Genomic DNA, 22,571 nt, shown 5'->3' with positions numbered 1-22,571 from the left:
CTGTGATTTACCACAAATCAGCATTAAAAAAGACATCATGATAAAGGGATGTTGAATATCTGTCACTGAACTATGCAGATGTCATCGGGATACTCATCACTTTAAAACTATCTGTTTTGGAGCGTCTGTGGGGCAAATTCATCCTGGTCCCTGGGTTTAGAAAATCTTCTCATCTCCTATTTCCTCTCTGATCTGTGCGTTTGCTTAGGCACACAGGGACTTATGTCTAATCTTGTTTCTCTGTCTGCTTGGCCTACAGAAAGTTAAGCATAAACTCAGCAAGTTCTCCAAACTGCCTATTTCTGAATTGTAATCTATATATTCTGGGGTTAATTTTTAAAGACACTTGTTTTTACTTCCTAGAGATTGAGTCATTGATGCATATAGTTTTATAAGCTACTTTGCATCCATCACAGAATCAAATACATATACTTAAAAGTAGTGGTAGCTTTGATTGAAGAACATGGGCTCACGTACCATAAGACCAAGCATCTGCTTTGTTTGTAAAAAAAAAAAAAAAAACTGCATGTGACATGTATTCTATTTGCTTAACTTGAAAATTTTGTAAAATAATAAACCATCTTTCTTTTTAGGAAAACCCTCATTTAAAAGGAAGTGGCCAGGATTTACAGGTTTTGTGAAAAGCAGAACCATTTTGGAAAGCACCGTTTCTATTGATCTGATAGAGTACACCACTGTCACTTCAGTCAACAGGACTGCATGAAGTCATTGTCACAGGACGTTTCCACATGGGCTCCCCGAGGAACACACGTGGACTCGGGGCCGTCAGCATTTCACTTCCATCCTGAACACTGAGGGGAGCATCTTCCGGCCGAATCACAGGTAGGACTTCCAGAGACGCAGACACTCAATTCCCTAATATTCTCATTTTCTTGTTTCCTGAGCCTCTAAGCCTATCAACCCAGTTCCCCAATCCATAGATAACTTCTCTCAAGGGACTGTAACTATTACTAATCTATGTCAATGGCAATAAAATGATAGATGGACAAACAGCACCCAGGTAACCACGGGCTGGGCTGTGGGGTTCAGCGTGAAGCATGTTTACTAAAGTCAGGAAAGCCTGACTTCTGAGTCAGCCTTGGATCCAGAGAGATCAGGCAGCCTTGGGCCTTGTCCTCAGGATGGACACAAATTCCTGACCCACAGCCTTACCGACTGATTAAGGAAATGACGGGGTGCGGGGAAGTGCACTCTAGAACACTTTAGAAACAGAAAGTGTTTTAATGTTACTTATTTTCTGCATTTGAGGGGAAAGGAAAGAATAATTGAAACACACTATCTAAAAAAAATCACAAGAAACTATGAAACAGATATTACCATCCCATTTTACAAGTGAAGAAAAATGAGAATCTGAGAATCTGATAGTTGATTTACGCTTCTTCCCGAAGGAATACTCTCAACCAGACCTCAGTCGGGATGGATAGCTCAGCCACATTTCCTACTTTTTCTTTATAAAGCTTACTGGTGTTATTGATGTTAAATGTTGACCTGTGCTGTATTAATTTATGTCCCTGTGACCCAAATGCCAGACAAGAACAACTCAGAAGAGGGAAAGTTCATTTGGGGCTCATGATTACAGAGGTCTCAGTCCACAGATGGCAAACTGCATTGTTCTGGGCCCAGGACCAGGCAGCACATCATGGCAGGGGCAGGAAGCAAGGAAAGAGGGAGAGTGAGAGAGAAGACAGGGAGGAAGGAGCGACTGGGAAGCCGCACCCTGCCAGGGCACGGCCTGGGCACTCGCCCTCCAGCCACGCTCCACTGCCTGCAGGACCACCCGTCAGCCCATTCCAACTAGGGGGACCGAGGAGGTCACAGCCCCACAGTCCAGTCACCTCACCTCCAAACACACTCGTGCTAACACAGGGACTTTGGGGGGACACCTCATATCTGAACCACAACAAGAAGGATGATAAATCTGAAAGAAGAATGGCGACTTATTGACGTTGAAGGTAGTAATTTCTAAGAAGTTTCTATGTGCTCACATTCGTGCTAGTTTACTCAAATGTTTGCTCTTTTTCAAAATACTCTAGAGCTAAGTCAGGGCCCAAGGAAATGAGGGGACATCGTAATGGTGTGGCACACTGTGATGCATGTCACGCATGTAAGTACATATGTGTATACACACTCACACATACATGTGTGTAGATATATATGTGTGTGCGAGTATATACCAGAATATTTATAGAATAAGCACTGGCGGTACCAATGCCTCTCCCAGACACCGCAACGTTTCTGGAGACTGGGAGACAAGACTCGGTGAGTCAAGTCATCCGCCACTTTCATTTTACCCAGGAAAACCAGGCCTTGCCGATTAGCTGGCTTCACGGATTTCAGAAGCAGCTCCACAGACGTGGCCAGAGATGAAAGGGGCCTCCCTCATCCGGGCACGCACCCGACGGAGCTCCTGGTGTGAGGCGGCCGGTCTGCAGCATGGTCGGCAGGGATGCCCTGGTTCAGCAGAGATTATGCAGCATGGGCCTGGAGCCAGCCCTGTGGCAGGCGCCGTCCACACAGCGGAAACAGGCAGCCTCTCCCTGCATGTAGCATGTGCTTTAGAGGAAAGAAACCATAAAGCTAAGTAAAGAAGAAACATGTGCTGCGATGGGCCACGGAGGAACGGAAGGAAGTCGAGACAGAAGGGAGAGTGGGGAAGGGGAGGCGTGAAGCCAGCCCCCCACCCCCACCCTGGGAGGGCCCTGCTAGCGGAGGCCCGGGCAGCCTCTCTCTCCCTGCAGTTGCAAGAAACCTGGGGGGCGGGAGGCCAGAAGAGTCATCAAAGGTGGCACCTAGGGCCTGCAGGATGGCGGCTCTGACTATGAGACAGGCAGATTCGGAGTCAGTGAACGGATCTCAAGACCCACTCACCCCCACCTCGCCAGCGAGACCAGCCTCAGAGCGGAGGGCAAAGGCAGACCTGCCCGTTCCCTGCTCCCCTAGCCAGCCAGTCATTCAGTCAGCCAAGACTATACTCCAGGCCCCATTCTGGGCTCCTGAGCAACAGCTGAACACAGCGGATAACTGTGTTTGGCCTCGGAGACTTTCATTCTAGTGGGAGAAGGACAGAAAGACCACAACCCACGGTGTAGATGAGCAACACAGCTCGTTCACCATCACACCGGTGTGTACACAGCCCGTGTGAGTAAAGCCATGAAATTGGTCATTTCCCAATGGAATCGTGTAGACTAAAAAGAGAGGCCTTTCCAGAACTGACTCCAGAGACATTCCCCAGTCAGCACCTGGGAGAGGATGAGCCGGTGAGGGAGGCTGCTGAGTCTCATCGGGAGGAACAGGAAACTGCAGCAGGGAGGTGGGATCCATCGGGTCAGGGGTCGGAGGAGTAAGTGTGAATGAGGAGAGGAGACAGGAGCAGTGCTGGGAGCACAGGAGCCAGCGGAGGTGGCAAGAGCAGGAGCCCTAGGCAGAGGTGACAGCAGGGCCTGGCAGCAAGGAGCCAGCGTGGGCTGGCCTGGGTCTCAGGGGAGGACAGCAGTGGGAAAGGATGTCAGAGGCCAGTACAAAGGTGTCTCCATGGTCCGTCTCTAGACGTACTTTGAAGAGGGAGCGATGAGATCAGCAGACAGATTATGCGCAGGGGGAGAAAGAAAGCTAGAAGGTTTTGACCGGAACCATCCGAAGGCTAGAATTCCATCAGCTAAGAAGGAATCGACTTGAGATAGGTTGCAATTGGGGAGGGATATCAAGAACTCAGCTTTGAGAGCATTGGTTTAAAATACCCATTGAGAAGCCAATCGAACCATGAGCAAGTATTTGGCATCTGAAAACAGAAATCCAGACAGATCTCTGAACTAAAGAGGAAATTCTGGAGTTGTCTATTGTTTAATGTCAGGAGATTGGTTGGGATCCTCAGGGGAATGGGTGGAGTTTTAAAAGAAAATAATTCCAAGAATTGATTCTAAAGATGTTCCAACCTTGAGAGTTTGAGAAGGTGGAACGATTCTGCTGAGGGAAGCTGAGAAAGAATTGGTCCAAGAAATGAGAAATGAATAAAGATGGCCATGACCTGGAGGCCAAGTGGGGAGGGGACGACTAGGTCAAAGGCTCCGGTGCATCAATGCAGTGAGCACTGAGAGACCTCCCGGCTCCAGCAAGGAGTCCATAGCAGCCTGGGAAGGACAATGGTGTGGCGTGGCGGAGTCAGGCCTGGTGGGATTGGCTTTGGATATGAGGAGAAGAGAAGAGGCAGGTCCAGGCAACACCTTCTGAAAATGTTATAGAACAGGGAAGAAAAAAATGAGTCAGTAACTGGAAGAATGGAAATACATTTCTACCTCAGGTTTAGTAAATCAAAGTGGAAAACTAAGAGATTATAGGTCTGTTCACTCAAATTGAAGTGACCACCAATACCCTGGTTGGGACGTAGAGCCACACGTGTCTTCAAAACATAAAGATTGATAGGGACCTAAGATAATCCTATTACTCAGTCATCACGAAATTGCATATTATCCTATATTTCTTCAATCAACCATATGAAAGTATGTAGAATTATGAAAACTTTACATTAGTACAATTTTAAGTGTCCGAGAGTACAGAGAGGGTGAATCATCCTTGGCATAAGCAGCTGTAGTTAGGGCTGGGCGGGAGTGAAATGCACTTCAGTGCTTCCCAACACCTCCCTAAAACCTGGAATTCCTTTCTATCTTAAACTCACTGGTCATTTCTTAGATAGGTGCTTATCTGGAAAATGAAGAAGACTCTGCTGCTATAGTCCATTCTTGATCAGCAGGAGTAAATCATCTGCCAATGAGACTGTTGCATCTTCATGACAGGATTGTCCAGTCCTGCCCCAGGATACTAACATGAGGGAAAGGCCACCTGTCTTTATCCTGGGTGCATATGTGTTAAAACATAATTATATGTGTGTATTTGATAAAGCACATTTGGCCAATAGTATTTTTAAAATGTTTCAGTGGTCTGCATTTCCTATATTCTCTCCTCCTTATTTAACACTATGAACACTGGCTACTCTGGTCACCAAGTACTTAGAGCATTAGAGAATATTTACCATATTCTCTATTTGGGACAATTTAAGGAAATTTACATCCATCTTAGCTAATGTCACCTGCCAGCTGCTCTTCTCCTGTGTCCTCTCCAAGCTCCTAATTGAGGAGACTGCCTATTGCATGGGTGTTGTAAAGAGCTAAGCCTTGGACTTATTAATCCTTTGATCAGAGGCCACTCCAGGGCCCACAAGTCCACGGACACAACAGTCCTTCACCACTAATGAGGATCCTGGGCAGTTTCTCATTCTAAGGATGACAAATCACCAGTGCAGACAATGTCATGAAAAATTGATTCCACATAAGTCTAAGCACAGAAGTGCCGTTCAAAACCATTCCCAGCACAGTTGCCTCAAAATCAAATGAAACAATAAAGGACTAAAATGATTAAGGTTTTAATAAAGGGAAAAGGAAGAAGCAGTACCTTCCTTGGAAGATGAATTCTGCCCTTGAAACTATCCCCCAAACAGCAGGATCAATTTAAAATACACATCAGGAGCAGAAGTGACCATCAATATCCTGGTTGGGACGTACAGTCACACATGTCTTCAAAGCATAAAGCCCATCAATTCACAGTGTTTTGCTCCATAAATTTTAAAATGGAGAAAAATGAAATCAGAAAATGATCACAGGTAGATATTTAGAGAAACACTCTGGAGTTCCAAAGCAGAGGAAGTTCTAAATGTTTCCTCCCCTTAATAAAATCTTCACACCTCATCTGCTCCAAAACCATCACTACCCCTTCACAGAGAGGATCTGCCCCTGAGAATCCAGAAACAGACTCTGGACCTTCCTAAGCAGCAGGGCTGTGGGAGAGGCCCTCCTCCTGACCTGCAGCCTCCACTTCACCTGTCCTCAGCTCCACTGTCATTCCCACCTCCCTCTCCAGAAACACGTCTGCTAGGCCCCTCTGGGGGTCCTGACTCGCTTCAGCAGCTGACCCCAGCACCCCCACACCTGCTAGAGGCCTTGAGAGGCAGGAAAATTCCTCTTTTCCCTTGGCTCACATGGTATGATGTACTTCCTAAAGAGTTAAGAATGCAGAGGGAGTGAAAGCAAGATTAGTAAAAGGCTCACATATATTCTCAAATGGACAGAGTGAAGAACTTCCTCCTAAGTGAAGCCACAACTGTCTTGGCTTGGAATGGATTGGAATGGGATGGAATAGGATGGAATGGGATGGAATGGGATGGGATGGAATGGGATGGGATGGAATGGAATGGAGTGGAACTGGATGGGATGGAATGGGGTGAGGTGGGATGGGATGGAATGGAAGGGAATGGAATGGAATAGGATGGAATGGAATGGAATAGGATGGAATGGAATGGAATGGGGTTGGATGGAATGCAATGGAATGGAATGAAACGGAATGGGATGGGATGGGATGGGATGGGATGGGATGGGATGAGATGGGATGGAATGGAATGGGGTGGAATGGGATGGGATGGGATAGGATGGAATGGAAGGGAATGGAATGAACTAAAATGGAATGAGATAGGATGGGATGGAATGGAATAGGATGGAATGGAATGGAATGGAATGGGATGGGATGGAATGGAAGGGAATGGAATGGACTAGAAAGGAATGAGATAGGATGGTATGGAATGGGATGGAATGGAATTGGATGGTATGGAATGGAATGGAATGGAATGGAATGGGATGGGATGTGATGGGATGGGATGGGATGGAATGGGATGGGATGAAATGGAACAGAACAGTTATACATAAAAATTCTGAAGTTACCCAAGTCTGAACACAATCTTTCTTTCTATGTGAATTTATGTTACTTCACTTTTCTGGGTGTCAATTTCCACAACTATGAAATGAGAATGATATTATTAGTGTAGTTTTACATTTTACATCTCAAATGATAAAATCCCTTAAAAAAGCACTTATTGCTTTGCCCAATGACCAAACACAGCAATTCTCAATAATCACTACTGTTTCGGTTATGTACCCAGCTGTGGCGCTCACAGTGCTGCCTGTGAGGGACAACACAGAGGACATACGGACATATAATTTAAGGTGAACAACTTCTAGTTCTAAACCTCTGGACTACAGTCGTTCCTTAGCTCTGTATCCAGCACTGACCTTCCAACTGGCTCCCGTGCTCCTCTTGGAAATCTTCACAGTTTCATTGTGAAAATAAAATTAATTTATTATGCAATTTCCAAAACTCATTCTAGTTCTTAATGAATAATAGTTCATCCATTCAATACTTTAAATATTATTTTAATATAGTATTTCTAGTGGCTTTTTTCTTAATTAGGGAAGTCCAATGGTTTTCATAATAACGGAAAACAAAGTTTGCCTTGTTTGCTGGGCTAACATTTACAGCAGAGGCACACAGGGAGCTGGGGGCCCTGGGATCCCAGCACAGCAGCTAACAATATTCTACTGCTGACAATAATTTAGCAGTAATCGCATGCTTTACTGCCAGGTACTCACAGTAAAAAACGTATACAATTTTCACTGAAAAAGTGAAAAAACAAAAAAAAAATAGTAAAGTTATTAATTACATTAAGCCAAGATTGCCCTTGCAAGGTCTTTCCAACATTCTGCAGGACAAAGACCAAAACAGTCACCAAGATTGCAGGACGTTGGTGCCGCAAGGGTCTCAAGGCATGCGTGATGGAGCTCCGGGCCGGGGCAGCACTTCAGTCCAAGAACTGCGTGTCTACTGGAAAGAATAACAGTCGCCATGCTTTTTAAAATCAACAAAGGGAGCCTGCCACTTCAAGGAACAGAGCTGACAATACGAGTTTCTAATGGTCAAGTTTGAGCTTTCAAGGAAAAATTCAAATTCTGAATAACTTCCAACCATCACAATGAAATTGAGAGTCAATATACTTAAAGGCTTTTCTGTGATCAAAATAGCATGGTGCTGGCATTCAAAGATACAGAGACAGAGAGAAAAGAGCAGAGAACCCAGGAATCACCGGCACATTTGCAAGCAGCTGATTTTCGACAAAGGTGCCAAAAGTCCACATGGACAAAGGACAGTGGAGCTGGGAAAGCTCTGTCTCCACATGCAGAAGAGTGAAATCAGACCTCCGCCAAAATGCACAAAATCAACTCATTGGACTAAGACCTATAAGACCTGAAACTATGAGACTGTCGGAAGTAAAGGCTTCAATACATTGGTTTTGGCAATGATTTTCTAATGAGATCTCAAAAGCACAGCCAATACCAGCAACAGCTGACAAGTAGGAGTACATCAAACTAAAATGACTCCTAAACAGAAGAGGAAGCCAACCCCACAGCCAGCCAAAAGCCCGCAGAATGGAAGAATAAACACCTCTGGAAAACATGCATTTTTCAAGGGGTTATTACCTAAAATTTAGAAGGAACTAGTCGACTCACCAGCAGAAAAGAAATAACTGGATTTAAAAACTGGACAAAGGACCTGAATAGATAGTTCACAAAAGAAGACATAAAGGGCCAATAGGTACACTAAAAATGTTCACATCAATGATAATCAGGGAAATGCAAATCAAAACTGCAGTGAAATATCACCTCACTCCAGGGACATTCAACATTAGCAAAAAGACAAGAAAGAGCTGGCAAGGACATGAAGGACAGTGACCCTAACAGTGCATGGTACGAGTTTTCCATCACTATAACAACACACCTGAAAAAATCAACTTATGAAGACAGAGGGTTGATTGGGGTTAAAAATTTTGGAGGTTCCAGTTCATGACCAGTTGGCATCCTTTCTTTGGGCCTCGGATGAGGCAGCACATTGTGGCAGGAACATTGGCAGAACAAAGCTACCTGCATGATAACTCAGGGAGCAGAGGAAGAGCAAGGGGTCCAGGTTCCACCATCTGCAAACCCTCGTTTCCTAAATCCCTCCCATTAAGCCCCACCTCTTAAAGGTTCCACCACCTCCCAATTCTGCCACTCTAGGGACCAAACCTTTCACAGATGGATCTTCTGGGGACACTTAAGAGCCAAACTATAGCAGTGAGAATGTAAATTAATAGACGTACTATGGAAAACATCATGGACAAACAGGAGTATCCAGCAATCCCATGACTGGGTAAATATCCAAAACCCATAACATTGGTATGTTGAAGAACCATCTATACTGCTGTGTTCATTGCAGCACTAATCACCATAGCCAAAATATGAAATCAACTTAAGTGTCCATCCAGGGATGAATGACAAAGAAAGTATGGTGTATCTACATATAGTGGAATACTATTTAGCCATAAAAATGAAATTCTGCCCTTCATGACAACAGCCATGACCTGAGGAATACTGTGTCAGGTGAAACAAACCAGGCACAGAAACACCAACATATGTGTGTATCTCACTCATACACAGAATCTAAAAATGTTACTCTCATAGAAGCAAAAATACAGTGGTGGTCACAGGAGTTTGGAATGGTTGATGGGAAGATGGCCAGTTGTGGCCAAAAGGTACTCCATCCCAGTCAGGAGGAAAACGTTCCAAGAAGCCTGTTGTATAGTAGGGACCATGATTCTGGATTCTGATAGGGTATTCTCCATCAGTGTGAACAAAATGGATATTATAAACTCTCAACACAAGAATAACAACTAGGTTTGCATGATGCATTGACCAATTAGCCAGGTGACCATTCCACGATATGAAGGTACTTCAAAGATGACGTCACACCTGATGAATACACACAGTTCTGTCAACTCAAAACAAATTCAGACCGTCTTTTCTGATACATTCCTGTTCATTCCAATAATTTCCAAACAATAAATGTCTGATTTTTCTAAGTTGTGAACAGGTAAAACTGCCTTTCAGAATGTAAGAGCAAGCAATGAGTTTTCATGTAACAGAGTAGAGAAAGTTTGCTGAGAACAAGTTACAAGTAAGTTTTAAGATACTGTGACTTGTGGACTTCTAGCATGCCATCAAGAACATCTAGAATTATCTGAACGGGGTGTCAGATCTAAGTGTTTCTCTATTGTACAATTCAACATGCCTGTGGGAGCATGGGGTATTTTTTTCATGTATTTTAACTAAAAAACCAACACATTGCAATAGACTGAACAAGAATATTTGAAAATCTAGCTGTCCTTACAAAGTCAGATGCTAGAGATTCTTAATGTAAAATAATGGCACTCTTTTCAATTTTGTAAATTGGAAAAGATTACACTTTAAATAAAATTAAAATGTCATATTCTTAGTGACATTTTTAAATAAACTAATAAGTATTTTTAGTTTTAATGTTAAAAGTAGTAAGTGTCATGCTGGGGTGGGGTGGGGGTGCACACCTGTAATCCCAGTGACTCTGGAGGCTGAGGCAGGAGGATTGTGAGTTCAAAGTCAGCCTCAGCATTTTAGCAAGGCCCTAACCAACTTAGAGAGATCCTGTCTCTAAATAAAACAAAAAAAGAACTGGGGATGTTGCCCAGTGGTTAGGCACCCCTGGGTTTAATTCCCAGTACCAAAAAAAAAAAATGTTTCCACAGATAAGACACACCATTCCTTAGGACAGGTTTTAGGACCTCATAGGGGAGCTGAGAAGAGCTTCAGAACCACAACCTGTGCACACCTGGACTCGGACATTGCTGCCTTCCACCTGAACAATAAGCTCCACATCAGACCAGGCCCTTGAGTTCCTCTTGCGTTTTCCGAGTCTTCAGTTCACTTGTGCAGCAGGGATGTTCCATCAGTTCAAGGGTCAGGTTCCCTAACGCCCTCCACCGCCCCAGCTCTGCTCTGCTGATTCATTCCCAGGCTGAGAACTACCTTCTGCTCTTGGTTCTTCAGTGAGCACCTGCTACAGACCAGGAATACAGGAGCCTCTCCAATAACAAAGATCCATAAAACCACACCCTCTGTCATGCTGAGGCCCAACCAAGACCCTCAGTTGCTTGTTCCTACATAACACGCCTTAAAAAACCAGTGTGCACTGAAGCGCTACTTCCCTGTACTTTGCGGAACCTAGAAAAAATGGTTCGAAGTTTATAGGATGGATTTTAACAGAGTCAAGATGGAGTACACTCTTCTGAGGATATAAAGAGACAAAATAAAAACATAATACGTCCTGTGTCTGTAACCCCAAAGCCGCCCTTCACAGACACGCCTATTTGCAGCAAGCTCTAGAAGTGATAGGTAACAGAAGAGAAGTGCCCAAGCGTTCAGCAGCTGGGAGGGCACCGTCTCCGGGTTTCAGCTCTCAGCTCCCCACCCCAAGAGCAGAGCCAGGAAAAGATGCAAGCTAAACTGTTTCTCTTTTTACCTGCTAACCCTGGGCTTGCCAGAGGACTGTGATCGGCTAGGACTCCGGCCAGAAACCTGAGTAAGCAACCCAGATTCTTATCAGTGTAGAGGAACACACTTTTAAAAATGCATTGGAGCACGTTTCACTGGGAAACAATTAAAATATCACCTCTGACACCAAAAGGTAATTTATAACTTCGTTTTGCAGAATCACAGTAAATTCATTGAGCAGAAGGAATAGAAGGCCCTTTACTATATATACTTGAAAGATATGACCAATAATAACATGAAATTTTAGCTTGCAACTACAATTTTCAGCATTTTTTTGGAGAAAAACATTTGCTTTTAATTTTAGGAGTGGCTGGAACTTAGGAACTCAAACTTGGTTTGCAATTTCAGCACTTTGGTTCACAGAGGATAGGTATTCTTAAACAGTATTTTTTATTTAAAAAATCATCACACTAAATTCTCCTTAGATTTTTAAATATATAGAGAAAAGTAAATATTAATGATAATATTATTGATGTTACTTGAAGTTAAAAATGTTAACAGGCAGATCATCCCCTACTACTAACAAAATTATTGATAATTATCATTTAGTCTTCATGCCTATTTAATATATTAATTCATATCTATTAAATGTATTAATATAGGCAGCACTATTTAATATATTTATGCTAGTTGATCTTTGTCTACCTGATGAGCAATTACCAAGGCACAATAAGCCTGTGAATAACAATGAAAATTTATTCTTATTCTCCATATTGTTCAAATTAAATGTTGTATACTGAATTAAACACCACTACCTGATGATATAATTTGCTTTATAAATTAATTAATTCATCCAACAACTGGAATGCTTCAATGTCTGCCTTTAATAAGTATTTTGGTTTAAATTAATCAAATTTCTCTATCCAAGTAATAATTACAGAGAAGAAAGGTAGAGACAGGAGTGGGTTTGGAAGAGAGAAAACTACAAATCAAAATAAAACTACATGCGAATCCTGATGTCATGACCTGAGCTAAACCAAGTAGCTCCTAAATTAAGATATTTTTAAATAAATAGATAAAAGAAGATAATTTGCCTAGAAAGCCTTTAAGGCTATGTATGTAAGATAAAATTGAACCCCGTTAGAATGACATCTGTAAAAATTGTATCTCTATTAAGAATCCTATCTCTATGTCTAATGTGTTCCAAGCTGTAAATATGCTTAGACACACTTAGCTATCATAAAAAAAAAAAAGTCACAGGGAAATCAAACAGATAATAATAATAAGTGAGCATTTAAAATGAGGAAAGTCCCCCTCCCCCGAAAAGAGAGGAATGCGAGAAAACAATCGCAGGAGCCTCCAGTCGCCGGCAGGTTGTGCTTGGGCTGTGGCCAAGTATCACAAACCACATTTGATATTTTGTGTTTTTGGCTGAGTGACAGACACCGGGATGTCTTCGAGGGGAGCCAGAAGGGAGAGAAAGAACTTGAAAATAGCAAAGGAGAGCTTTCCAGAGTGCGGCAGTATGAATTCTAGTTATTATCAGAACAACCAGTGCCAGTCGCTTGGAGAAACCAAGTCCGTGCGGACAGGCAGCACCCAGCATGTCCCCAGCATCCTCCTGGCTTATGCTTGAAAACCTCAGTTTCTTACCAAGCAATGTCAGAACAACCCACAACGTGGCACTAGCCACGTGGTTTCGTCTCAAGAAACAGCCTGCAAGCTCTGCTCCTACCCAACATGTTACATGCTTCAGTTTCAGAGGAAAAGACGACAAGCCTGTCAGACAACATGCCTGCAGAGCCCGGCAGCGGGCAGGCATCTCCCCGCTCTTGACTCAGCACACTCAATGACTCACTGTCGACAAATGGCCGGGCTTGCTGAGGATGCGAAAGTTAACACCATCCCGTGTGACCCGTCACCCCCTGGTCCAGGGCCACTGGCCTCAGAAAGCTGAGGAGCCCTTCCGGGTGCTACCAGAGCTCTTCAGTTGGAAGGGGCATTTCTTAATGCTGAAACCGCCCATCCTCCAGCAGACTTTCTTACTGGAAGGCAGTTAGCTCTGCATTGACTGAGCTTAGATGAATAGGTTTTATTTACTTCTGAACCAACTAAAACTTCTCCTCAGCCCTCACCACGAGATTGCTGTGAAAAGAACCACCAAGTGAAAAAGTATTTGTCATTTGTAACCAAAAGTCAAGCTACCTTGTATGAAACTCCCTGTTAGTCTTTGTGACAGAATGCTTTTGTGTGCTCCTGTTTATACAATTAGCAACCAAAAATTAAGGTGAGTAATTATAGAAAGTAATTATAAAGAGAACGCGCTTCATAAAAGCACATCAACAAATAACAAATAGCTGCAAAAGCATTACCTCTGCTCGCTGCGTTCTGGGGAAAGCTGAGGATTTCTCTATGGCGTAAACATCCACCAGGTACAGACAGGCTCCTTGCTCGCGGTCCAGAATGGCTGCCGTCTGGATCATGCCAGTGTGTCGTCCAATGGTAAAGAGACGTCCAACCGTTTTTTCTTCACAACGAACTGAGACAATGTAATACTCCACAGGGGCTTCGGACCCTCTGGGGCTAGCTGCTTCTATTGATATGACATTGGTGCCAATGGGTTCTCCTTCCTTCAAAATAGTGATGTATTTGGGTTGAGTAAACACAGGTCCGTCGAGGCCCTGAAGAATGACAGTCAGCTCAGTGGTAGATTTCCTCCGCTCGGGGCCAAGGTCTGTGGCCGAGACGATGAGATTGTAGATCAGCTGCGAGGGCACCAGGGCTGAAGCCACTCTCAAGTCCCCACTGTACCGATCCACAATAAAGGTGTCCGTGTCCCCATTGATGATCTCATATTCCACCTCTCCATTGGCGCCTTCGTCTGGGTCGGCAGCCAGAATCGTCGTCAGGACGGAACCAATCACAGCCGAGGGGTCTGCAGCAAGGGCATTTTGTGAGATGAACATTGGGACATTGTCATTGAGGTCTGTGACCAAGATGGTCACATTTTTCAAAGCATACCGTCTGGTTTCTATGGGCACAGCTTGATCGTTGGCTTTTACAGTTAACTCAAAGAGGTTAGCAAATTCCCGGTCTATCTCCGCGTTGGTGTAGATGGTCCCCTTGACCCCGTCTATGCTGAAGTGATTGCCTCTTGGCATCTGCTGAATGATGGCATAGGATAGCTGCCCATTGATGTCTGCATCTGGGTCATGTGCCGTCACTGAAATGACAGACGTACCGATGGGAATGTTCTCGACTATAGACTTGAAAATATCTCCAGGAGGGAAGCTGGGAGGATTGTCATTGAAGTCCCTCACATGGATAACTACTGACATTGTCGATGAACGAGGAGGCCTTCCTTGGTCTTTTGCTGTTATATTTAATTTATACAAGGACTGTGTTTCAAAGTCCAATTTTTTGGCCAAAAAAATACTCCCAGTGTTTGGGCTAATACTAAAAGTTCCATGGTTGTTAGTCCCAGTGATGCTGTAATGTAAATCAGCATTGTCACCCGAATCGGAATCAGTTGCGGTAACAGAGGACACGAGTTCACCAATTCTCATGTTTTCCAAAACATCGATGAACAGTGTCGATTTAGGGAAAGAAGGAGTATTGTCGTTTTCATCTAAAACATCAATATGTAGGGTACAGGTTGAGTTGAGGGATACCGTCCCTGAATCCACGGCTTGAATGACAAGGGAGTAAGCAGGTGTTGCCTCATAGTCCAATTTGCCAATCAGGGTTACCTGACCAGAGGCGCTGTCCACAGCAAACTGTCTTTCTTCATTTCCTTTGATTACGGAATAATGAATGAGTCCATTATTACCTTCATCGACATCAGAGGCGGATACTCTTAAAACCTGTGTCAGGTTGGCTGCGGTCTCTGATATTGTAGCTTGGTAAAAATCTTTTAAAAACTTGGGAGCGTTATCATTTATATCCTTCATGTAAACATGTACGGTGGCCTGATCCTTCAGAGAATGCGGGAGGCCCTGATCTGTTGCGATGACGGTAAAGCTAAACGTTGCAGTCCCTCTCCGCCTCATGAGCGACTCCCTGTCAAACTGGTGTGTATTTGTAATCTCCCCAGTGATGGCATGCAAATCAAAGTCTGGCTGCACCGTCTCAAAAGAATACCTTACTTCTCCATTTGGCCCAAAGTCTTTATCTATCGCACTCACTTTGCCCACGAACGACCCAGCTTTCTGCTCCTCTTCAAAGTAAAATGTGTAATTGGTACTGTTAAAAAGAGGTCTGTTATCATTTACATCTTCGAGAATCACAGTGACATTCACGGTAGCGCTGAGGGGTTCCACTGCTCTGTCAGAAGCAACAACCAGTAACACATACCTGTCTTGAAGTTCACGGTCCAGTTCACTCTTTATATACAACTGGCCGTCTGGAAATATGCCAAAAGCATCCCCCGTGTTTCCCTCGGCGATGGTGTAGGCGATTTCACCATTTGCTCCCGAATCCTTGTCAGAAGCCTGCACTTGAAAGAACCGAGAATTCACAGGTTCTGACTCAGAAAGGGTGACCTCATAAGAGAGTTGGTCAAACACTGGTGGGTTGTCATTTACATCATGGACATAGACCGTTAAGATGACACTGGAGGAAAGCTGCGGGACCCCCATGTCAGATGCCAAGATCTCTATCTGGTAGGAGCCAGTGTGAACATCGAGAGGCCCTAGCAGACTAATGTCACCACTCTTTTCATTGATAGCAAACAGATTCTTGGCATTCTGCCTGAGGCTGTAGAACACCATGCCATTGACACCTTCATCGGGGTCCACAGCTTTGGCTTGGAAAATACTGTGACCTGCCTGCCAGTTCTCCACCACGTTTACGCTCTCTACTGCCTGAAGGAAGTGAGGAGAGTTGTCATTCAAATCCTTCACTGTGATGTTAACCACAGTGTCTCCTGTCACTGTGCCCCCACTGGCTACTACCTTCAGCTGATAAAAGGACTGCTCTTCTCTGTCAATCACACTCGCTGTGGTCAGCTGCCCCGTGACCTGGTTGATGGAAAACATACCTTTCTGATCCCCAGTAGTTATGAGATAACTGATATTGGAATTGAGATCCATGGTGGATGCAGACACACTACCCACATGATACCCCACAGCCACATTCTCAAAAACAACGAAGCTGTAGGCAGCCTGGCTGAATACAGGTGGGTTGTCCTGAGTGTCCAACACTGTGATGGTTACTATTGCCTGGCTGGGAGATTGTAAATTGCCACCATCCGTAGCCACTATTTGTAACTGGTAAGCTGTTTTTTCTTCTCTATCTAGGGCCATCCTTGTAGAAATAACCCCACTCTGAGCATTGATCTGAAAGCGAGATCTGTCCCCAGCTGATATGCTGTATTTGACAGTTCCATTGGGACCCAAGTCTGGGTCAGTGGCAGACACTGTGGTGATATAGCTACCTCCTGGCTCATTCTCTTGAATATGTGCAAAGTACTGGACAGGGTAGAACACTGGACTGTTGTCATTCACGTCCAGAAGGCTCACGTTTATGCGAGCCATTGACGACTGGGGAGGGGAGCCTAGATCTGTGGCCAAGACCACCAGGAAATAGAAGGCTTGCTCCTCTCTGTCCAAGGAGGAGACAGTACTCAACCTCCCAGATACAGGATCAAGACGGAAGGACCTCTGGTCACTCTCAGCCTCTTGTAGTGAAAAGCGCACTGTCCCATTGTCACCTAGATCCCCATCAGTTGCCCCAAGCACCAGAAGTTCTGTCCCTGCTGGGGCATTCTCCACCACAGACACATCGTACCCTTCTGGCTGGCTAAATACTGGCTTCTCATCATTCACATCCAGGAGAGTCACTACAAGTTGTGCATAGGACACCTTGGGGTGAACTCCCTGGTCCCGGGCACTGATATTCAGTACAATCTGGGAAGCAAGTTCACGGTCGAGACCCCCAGCAGCCCCAGTGGTCACCAGGCCGCTATGTTCACTAATCCGGAACCATCCTAGCCCATTGCCAGAGACGATGCTGTAACGCAGATTAGCGTTGAGACCAGAGTCGCCATCAGTGGCAGACACCCCACACACATAGCTCCCTGGAGGCGCTTCCTCGCTCAGGTTTACTCTGTACACTTGCTGTGCAAAAACGGGAGGATGATCATTGATGTCATTGACAAAAATCACCAGGCTTGCCACGGAAGAGCGCGCCTGCACCTCTGCGGTAGGGGGCGCCCCATAGTTATCAGAGACGGAGACCGTGAGGTTATAGGAAGGGATGCGCTCGCGGTCCAGGGCGCTGGCCACTTTGATTAGGCTCAGGTTTGGTACTTTGCTTCTCTGCACTTCAAAGTGGCGCTGCTCATTCCCCCCGAGAATCTGCACGGAGATGTTCCCGTTGGCTGCCGGGGAGTCTGCATCAGTCACCGTGAGCAGAGCCACCACCGTGCCTACCTGAGCGTTCTCATCCACCGAAGCGTAGCGCGAGGTGGCGGGGAAGTAGCGGAACTTCACCACTGGGTCATTGTCGTTCACATCCAGCAGCTGAATCAGCGCTTCAGCGCGCCCTGTGAGGGAGGGAACGCCTCGGTCCATTGCCTGCACCGTAAGCGAGTACTGGCGCCGGGCCTCGAAGTCCAGGGGCTCTCGCACCGTGATAAGCCCTGTCTCTGGGTCCATCTGGAAGGGGGTCCCCTCGTCCTGCAGTCGATAACGGATGTCCGCGTTGGTACCCTCGTCTGCGTCCGCCGCCGCCACCTGGAGGACGGTGGAGCCCACAACCGCGTCCTCAGGCACCCCCGCCTGGTAGTGGGAACTGCCAAAAACCGGGGGGTTGTCATTTATGTCTTGCACGGTCACATTTACCTGAAGGTAGCCCCGCCGCTTCGGCTCGCCCTTGTCTTCCACCTCGACCAGGAGCTGGTACTGTGGCGTGACCTCGCGGTCCAGTCCGCCCTTGGACACTAGATGCAGGAACGCGCCCTCGCCGCTCGGGTTCAGGGTGATGTCCAGGCGAAAGCGACCCGCCTCGTTGCCCTTGATGATGCGGTAGGAGCGGTGGTCCACGCCGTTGGAGCCGATGTCCGAGTCGGTGGCGGTGTCCAAGATGACTTGACGTCCGCTGCTACTGTCCTCCTTGAAAGTGACCACGATGGAAGGGTCCGGGAAGACCGGGGCGTTGTCGTTGAGGTCCCGCACCAGCACTCGCACTTCAGTGGGATAGGTGGGCGCGCTGGAAAGGACCACCAGGTTGATCACGTCGCTGGGCAGGCTCTCGCGGTCGATGGTGGCGGTGGTGTACAGGGCCCCCGTGCTACTGTTGATGGCGAACAGGGCGTGGCTTTCGCTGAGTCGGTAGGTGAAGCCAGGGCGCGTCTGGATGGTGCCTACCAGAGTGCCGGGAGGTTGCTCTTCCAGCACTTGGAACACCTGGCGCTGCTCGGCCGCGCGGACCCAGGCGGGCCCCGGGAGCAGGGACAGCAGCCAAAACACTCGAAGGAGCCTAAATACCGAGAGAGTGTGCAGCGGGAGCCACCGGCGGCCAGGAGTCTGGTCTGCTGCCAAGTTCATGGTCCCGGCTCCCTGGGACGGCGTGACGAAGAGAAGGAAGGGTGAGGGAAACGGAACGATATTTACAGGGATTAAGTAGCGCCGGCGAAGATTCAGCTGGCCTGAGTCCGCTGCTATTTCAAAACAACCCCAGTCCTGCAAAAGTGAGTCCCATCTGCAAGAGGCTCCAGGTAGCCAGTTGGACGCCCAGTGCGAGAGAGATGCTGGGGCGGAAAGCGGCAGGGCATTCCGCGGGACGCTCCGGAGAGGAGAGGTCCCAGGCAAGTTCCTCAGACCTCTTCTGTCTCCCCCCGTGCTTCGTCGGTGATCCGGAGTCCGAGCGTGGTGGCCCGGTGGACTGAGTAGAAGGAGGCTGCTTGCCTTTAAGGGACGCGAGGGATCATCGCCAGCAACTCTCCTCTGAAACTTTAGCACTTACCAAAGCGCAGAAACTCGGGAGGGAAGAACAACGCGCTGGTGGCCTCGGAAAGCACCTCTGCGCACCGGGGAGGGCACGGTGGGGAATGGAGACGCGAATTCCTGTCCCAGATACTGAGGAGGAGGAATTTCCTCGGTCCCACTGCTGGAGATCCAGGCTGCAACGCCCCTCCGACAGCCGGGCGGCAGTGGCCACCGAGGCCCAGGCGGCGGCGTCCGCGCGCAGGCAGCAGGGGAGCTGCGTTCCAGTCCCGGGCTCTCGCTCTGGGCTTCCCGTCCCCGGGAGCGCTCAGCTCCGTCCCCTGCCCTCCTGCAGCCACCGCCGCCGCGGGCCCTGCTGCGGCTTCGAGCCCGTGGTCCGGCACAGGCAGCGGCCCGCGCTCCTCGGCATCTTTCACCACCGCCGGGGCGCCTGCCGACCCATCATTTGTACATCCACCGCGAGCGCAGGTCCCCCTTTCTTCTCGGCCTCGCAGGGATCCGGCAGGAGCGGGGCGCGGTCCCGGAGTCCCCTCCGCTCACCATGCCAGGGGCATCTCTCTCGGCGGCCAGAAGCCCCTCCGGCGCGCCTCGCCCTGCGCTGGCTATCTCGGCTTTTATTGTCCCGTGTCAGTTTCACTTTGTAATCCGCAAGGCGTGCTGTGCAGGGCGGGGTGGTCGGTGCCTCTTCCCGGTCCCCACCGGCGGTAGAGACCGGGACGTCGGCGGCCCCGCTGCTCCGGCGGCGCCTGTCAGCGCTCTCTGCTCCTCCGGGGCTGGAGGCTGCACGGCGGCGGAGCGGGAGCGCCGCGAGTGCCTCTCTGCGTCCGCCTGGTCCCCCTCGCTCTCCCCGCCCCTTCCCCGCTGCACACTGACACACACACACACACACACACACACACACGCACACGCACACAGCGCGTCGCCGAAACACAAACACAGAGGGAGGGAAGACCGCGCGCTGGAGCAGGACTCAGAAACTTTGCTCGCCACTCATTGATCCGCGCACTTTAGTTCGCCCGGACGCCCCCGGCTCCCGGGGCTGTCACCCACCGCCCCTCCCTCGCCGCAGCCCCATTGGGCCCGCGCAGAGCAGCCCCGCCCGGCACTCCTACCGCGGGCGCCCTCCTCCGCTCCCGACCTCCGACTGGCTTCTCGGGATGCTAATCACTCCGGCCTCCCGGAGGGCTGGAGGCGGTCCGGTGTGGGAGCCCGGCGGGCGGAGGCGCGAAGAGGGGGTTGCATTTTTCTCCCCCTTTCTCTGCCTTTTTTTCCCTTTTGGTCAAATCTTGGCCGTCGTCAGCGCACTCACAGCAGAAGGCTGCGGCAGAATGGATGGGGGTGGGGTCAGGTTTGCAGATAAATAACTTCAGTGGCGGGGTCTGGGGAAGACCGCTAGGTTGTTATGCTAGTAATAACTCAGGGGTGCGGGGGTCGAGAGAAATAAAAGAAAGGCGGGGGGCGAGGGTCTGCGAACGCGGGGAGGAAGGATTAAGCAGAGCCTGTCTGGGAATGCACAGCGCAGATTTGCGTTAACCGTTTCCTGCCCCGTCTCTGTGCAGGCAAGGACCGGAGAATCCAGACCAAACCCAGCCCATTCCCGCCAGTATGCAGCGAGCGTGTGCAGCTAAGGCGAGCCAAACCTAGACCTGCGTCCCGGCCCCGGCCCCGGCCCCCACCTTCCAGGCGACTAGCGGCACCGAGGCCTGGGTACCAACCGCCCTTTAATCTCCCGTAGGAAAAGTCAGGGGAACTCAGCGTTTATTATCGTTTGCTGTGTATTGTTCTGCTTCCCAACTGGATCCCAGGTGTCCGTGGCCCACATCTTAGTGTTTCAACAACAATAACAAAGCAGTCCTTTGGAATGAGGGAGATCCTTTCCTGTTGAGAAGTTAGTTTGGAATTTTGATCCCTGATGGAGTATTTCCCCCATTACATTTGGTAGACAAAGGAAATTCAAAAGAGTTTCGTTTTGTTTTTGGTCTGGTGGAAGAATAGACATGAGAAAATAGGAATAAATAAAGTGAAATTTAAACCTCTTTTTTTTTTTTTTTTAAATGTCCACATGCCACGGACTACATTTAGATTAGCTCCCCTGCCATTTACCACAACTAATTTTTGTGAAGTCGTGCACTGCTTATTTAAAAGGAAAGAAAAAATAAGTAGAAATCAGGTCATAATTTTTCCCCTTTAAGGGAACCAACTTAGAAATATGAATTCAAGCCAAACAATGCAAATATAGGGCATATGTCATACATTTTTTGCCACAGGAACCCTTCCAAACTTGAAACTTTCTGGGCCCAGAGACAGTTCAGGCATGAGTAAATACTGCCCTCTGCTGTTCGGTGGCAGTCTTACATCTTTAGTCTCCAGGTTCTTGCTTAAAATTAAATGCAGAGCCTTTAAGTATCTGGTTACAAGGCTAATTCCTCCTCGTGCCTAGGGACGGTGGCAAAGAAAAGGATCTTTAAGAATCTCCTGGTGCCTTTCTTTACTTAAAGTTAAAAAACAATCCAAAGCAATAAGGCAGATGACAAATTCGAGTCCTCCGGATCCATGGAAATCTGAATTCTGAAACCATCTCCAATTCCTTTGTTTATGTTAGAACATTCACTTCTGCATGGTCCTCTAGTGAAATAAAAGGAGTGGATTCCACACAAAGTAAGCTTAACCATCTCTGTGTTGTTTAGACTTGAAAATTCCTAAAAGACAGTCTTGGGTTTCTTCTCAAAAATCTTGTGTCTGCCAACAAGTTACCATATTAATATTATTATGTCTGGTGTAATTCAGTAAAGAAAGAATTACAGATTAACTAAAGTGGAGTCAAAATTTTTTGCAAATCATGGCTAATCTGTGTGCTTTTAGGAGAATATTTCTTCCTCTTTGATAATTGAACATAATTCAACCATTCAAATAGGAAGGAATAGAAAGAAATCATTCAGATACTTGATGTAGAAGTTCATGAACTTTTGTTGGTTTGCTGGTTTTGAGAGCCTGTAGGTCAATCTTTATATCAGAATAGTATAAAATTTATGTTATTTATGATTGAACTTAACTTGGAGAAACAGGAGAATATCACTCATTCTGTAAAATGGAGAGTAGAATATGTATATATTTTTCATTTTAAAAACCAAGATGTGGTAAAACTAACTAACAGAAAAATGTGTATACATTCATTACATAAAATAACTTTTTGTACAATTTCAAAAGAGAATCATCAAAAATGACTTGGGCAATGGTATGGTTATTTAATTAGTAGATGTTTTCTGTAATGATCACTTTAAAGTAATACATTAATCCGTAGATAAAATCTGCATATAAAATTGTAGTCTACATGTATATATATGTATATAATTTGAAGTAAGATATATAAGCTGTTCTTAATGAGACA

General features: G+C 46.9%; 1 protein-coding gene across 2 annotated transcripts in view; it reads right to left on the bottom strand.

Annotated features, from left to right (window-relative positions):
* The window catches only part of Fat4 (FAT atypical cadherin 4), a 158,191-nt gene extending 138,122 nt beyond the window's left edge, over positions 1–20,069 (bottom strand). The window contains exons 1-2 of one of the 2 annotated variants that reach the window (XM_047566295.1): positions 18,080–20,069; positions 13,610–17,914 (exon numbers count right to left, since the gene is read on the bottom strand). In XM_047566295.1, coding sequence (XP_047422251.1) covers positions 13,610–17,914; positions 18,080–18,784 — 5,010 coding nt within the window. In that variant the 5' untranslated portion in view covers positions 18,785–20,069. Of the gene's footprint in view, positions 1–13,609 lie in introns of both variants that reach the window. The other variant, XM_047566294.1, reaches the window with a different exon arrangement.
* Positions 20,070–22,571: the final 2,502 nt, after the last annotated feature.

Source organism: Sciurus carolinensis, chromosome 10 (assembly GCF_902686445.1).
Source record: "Sciurus carolinensis chromosome 10, mSciCar1.2, whole genome shotgun sequence".
Lineage (NCBI taxonomy): Eukaryota > Metazoa > Chordata > Mammalia > Rodentia > Sciuridae > Sciurus > Sciurus carolinensis.
Note: the sequence above shows the minus strand (reverse complement) of the source record. Positions and strands in the feature narration are given on the sequence as shown.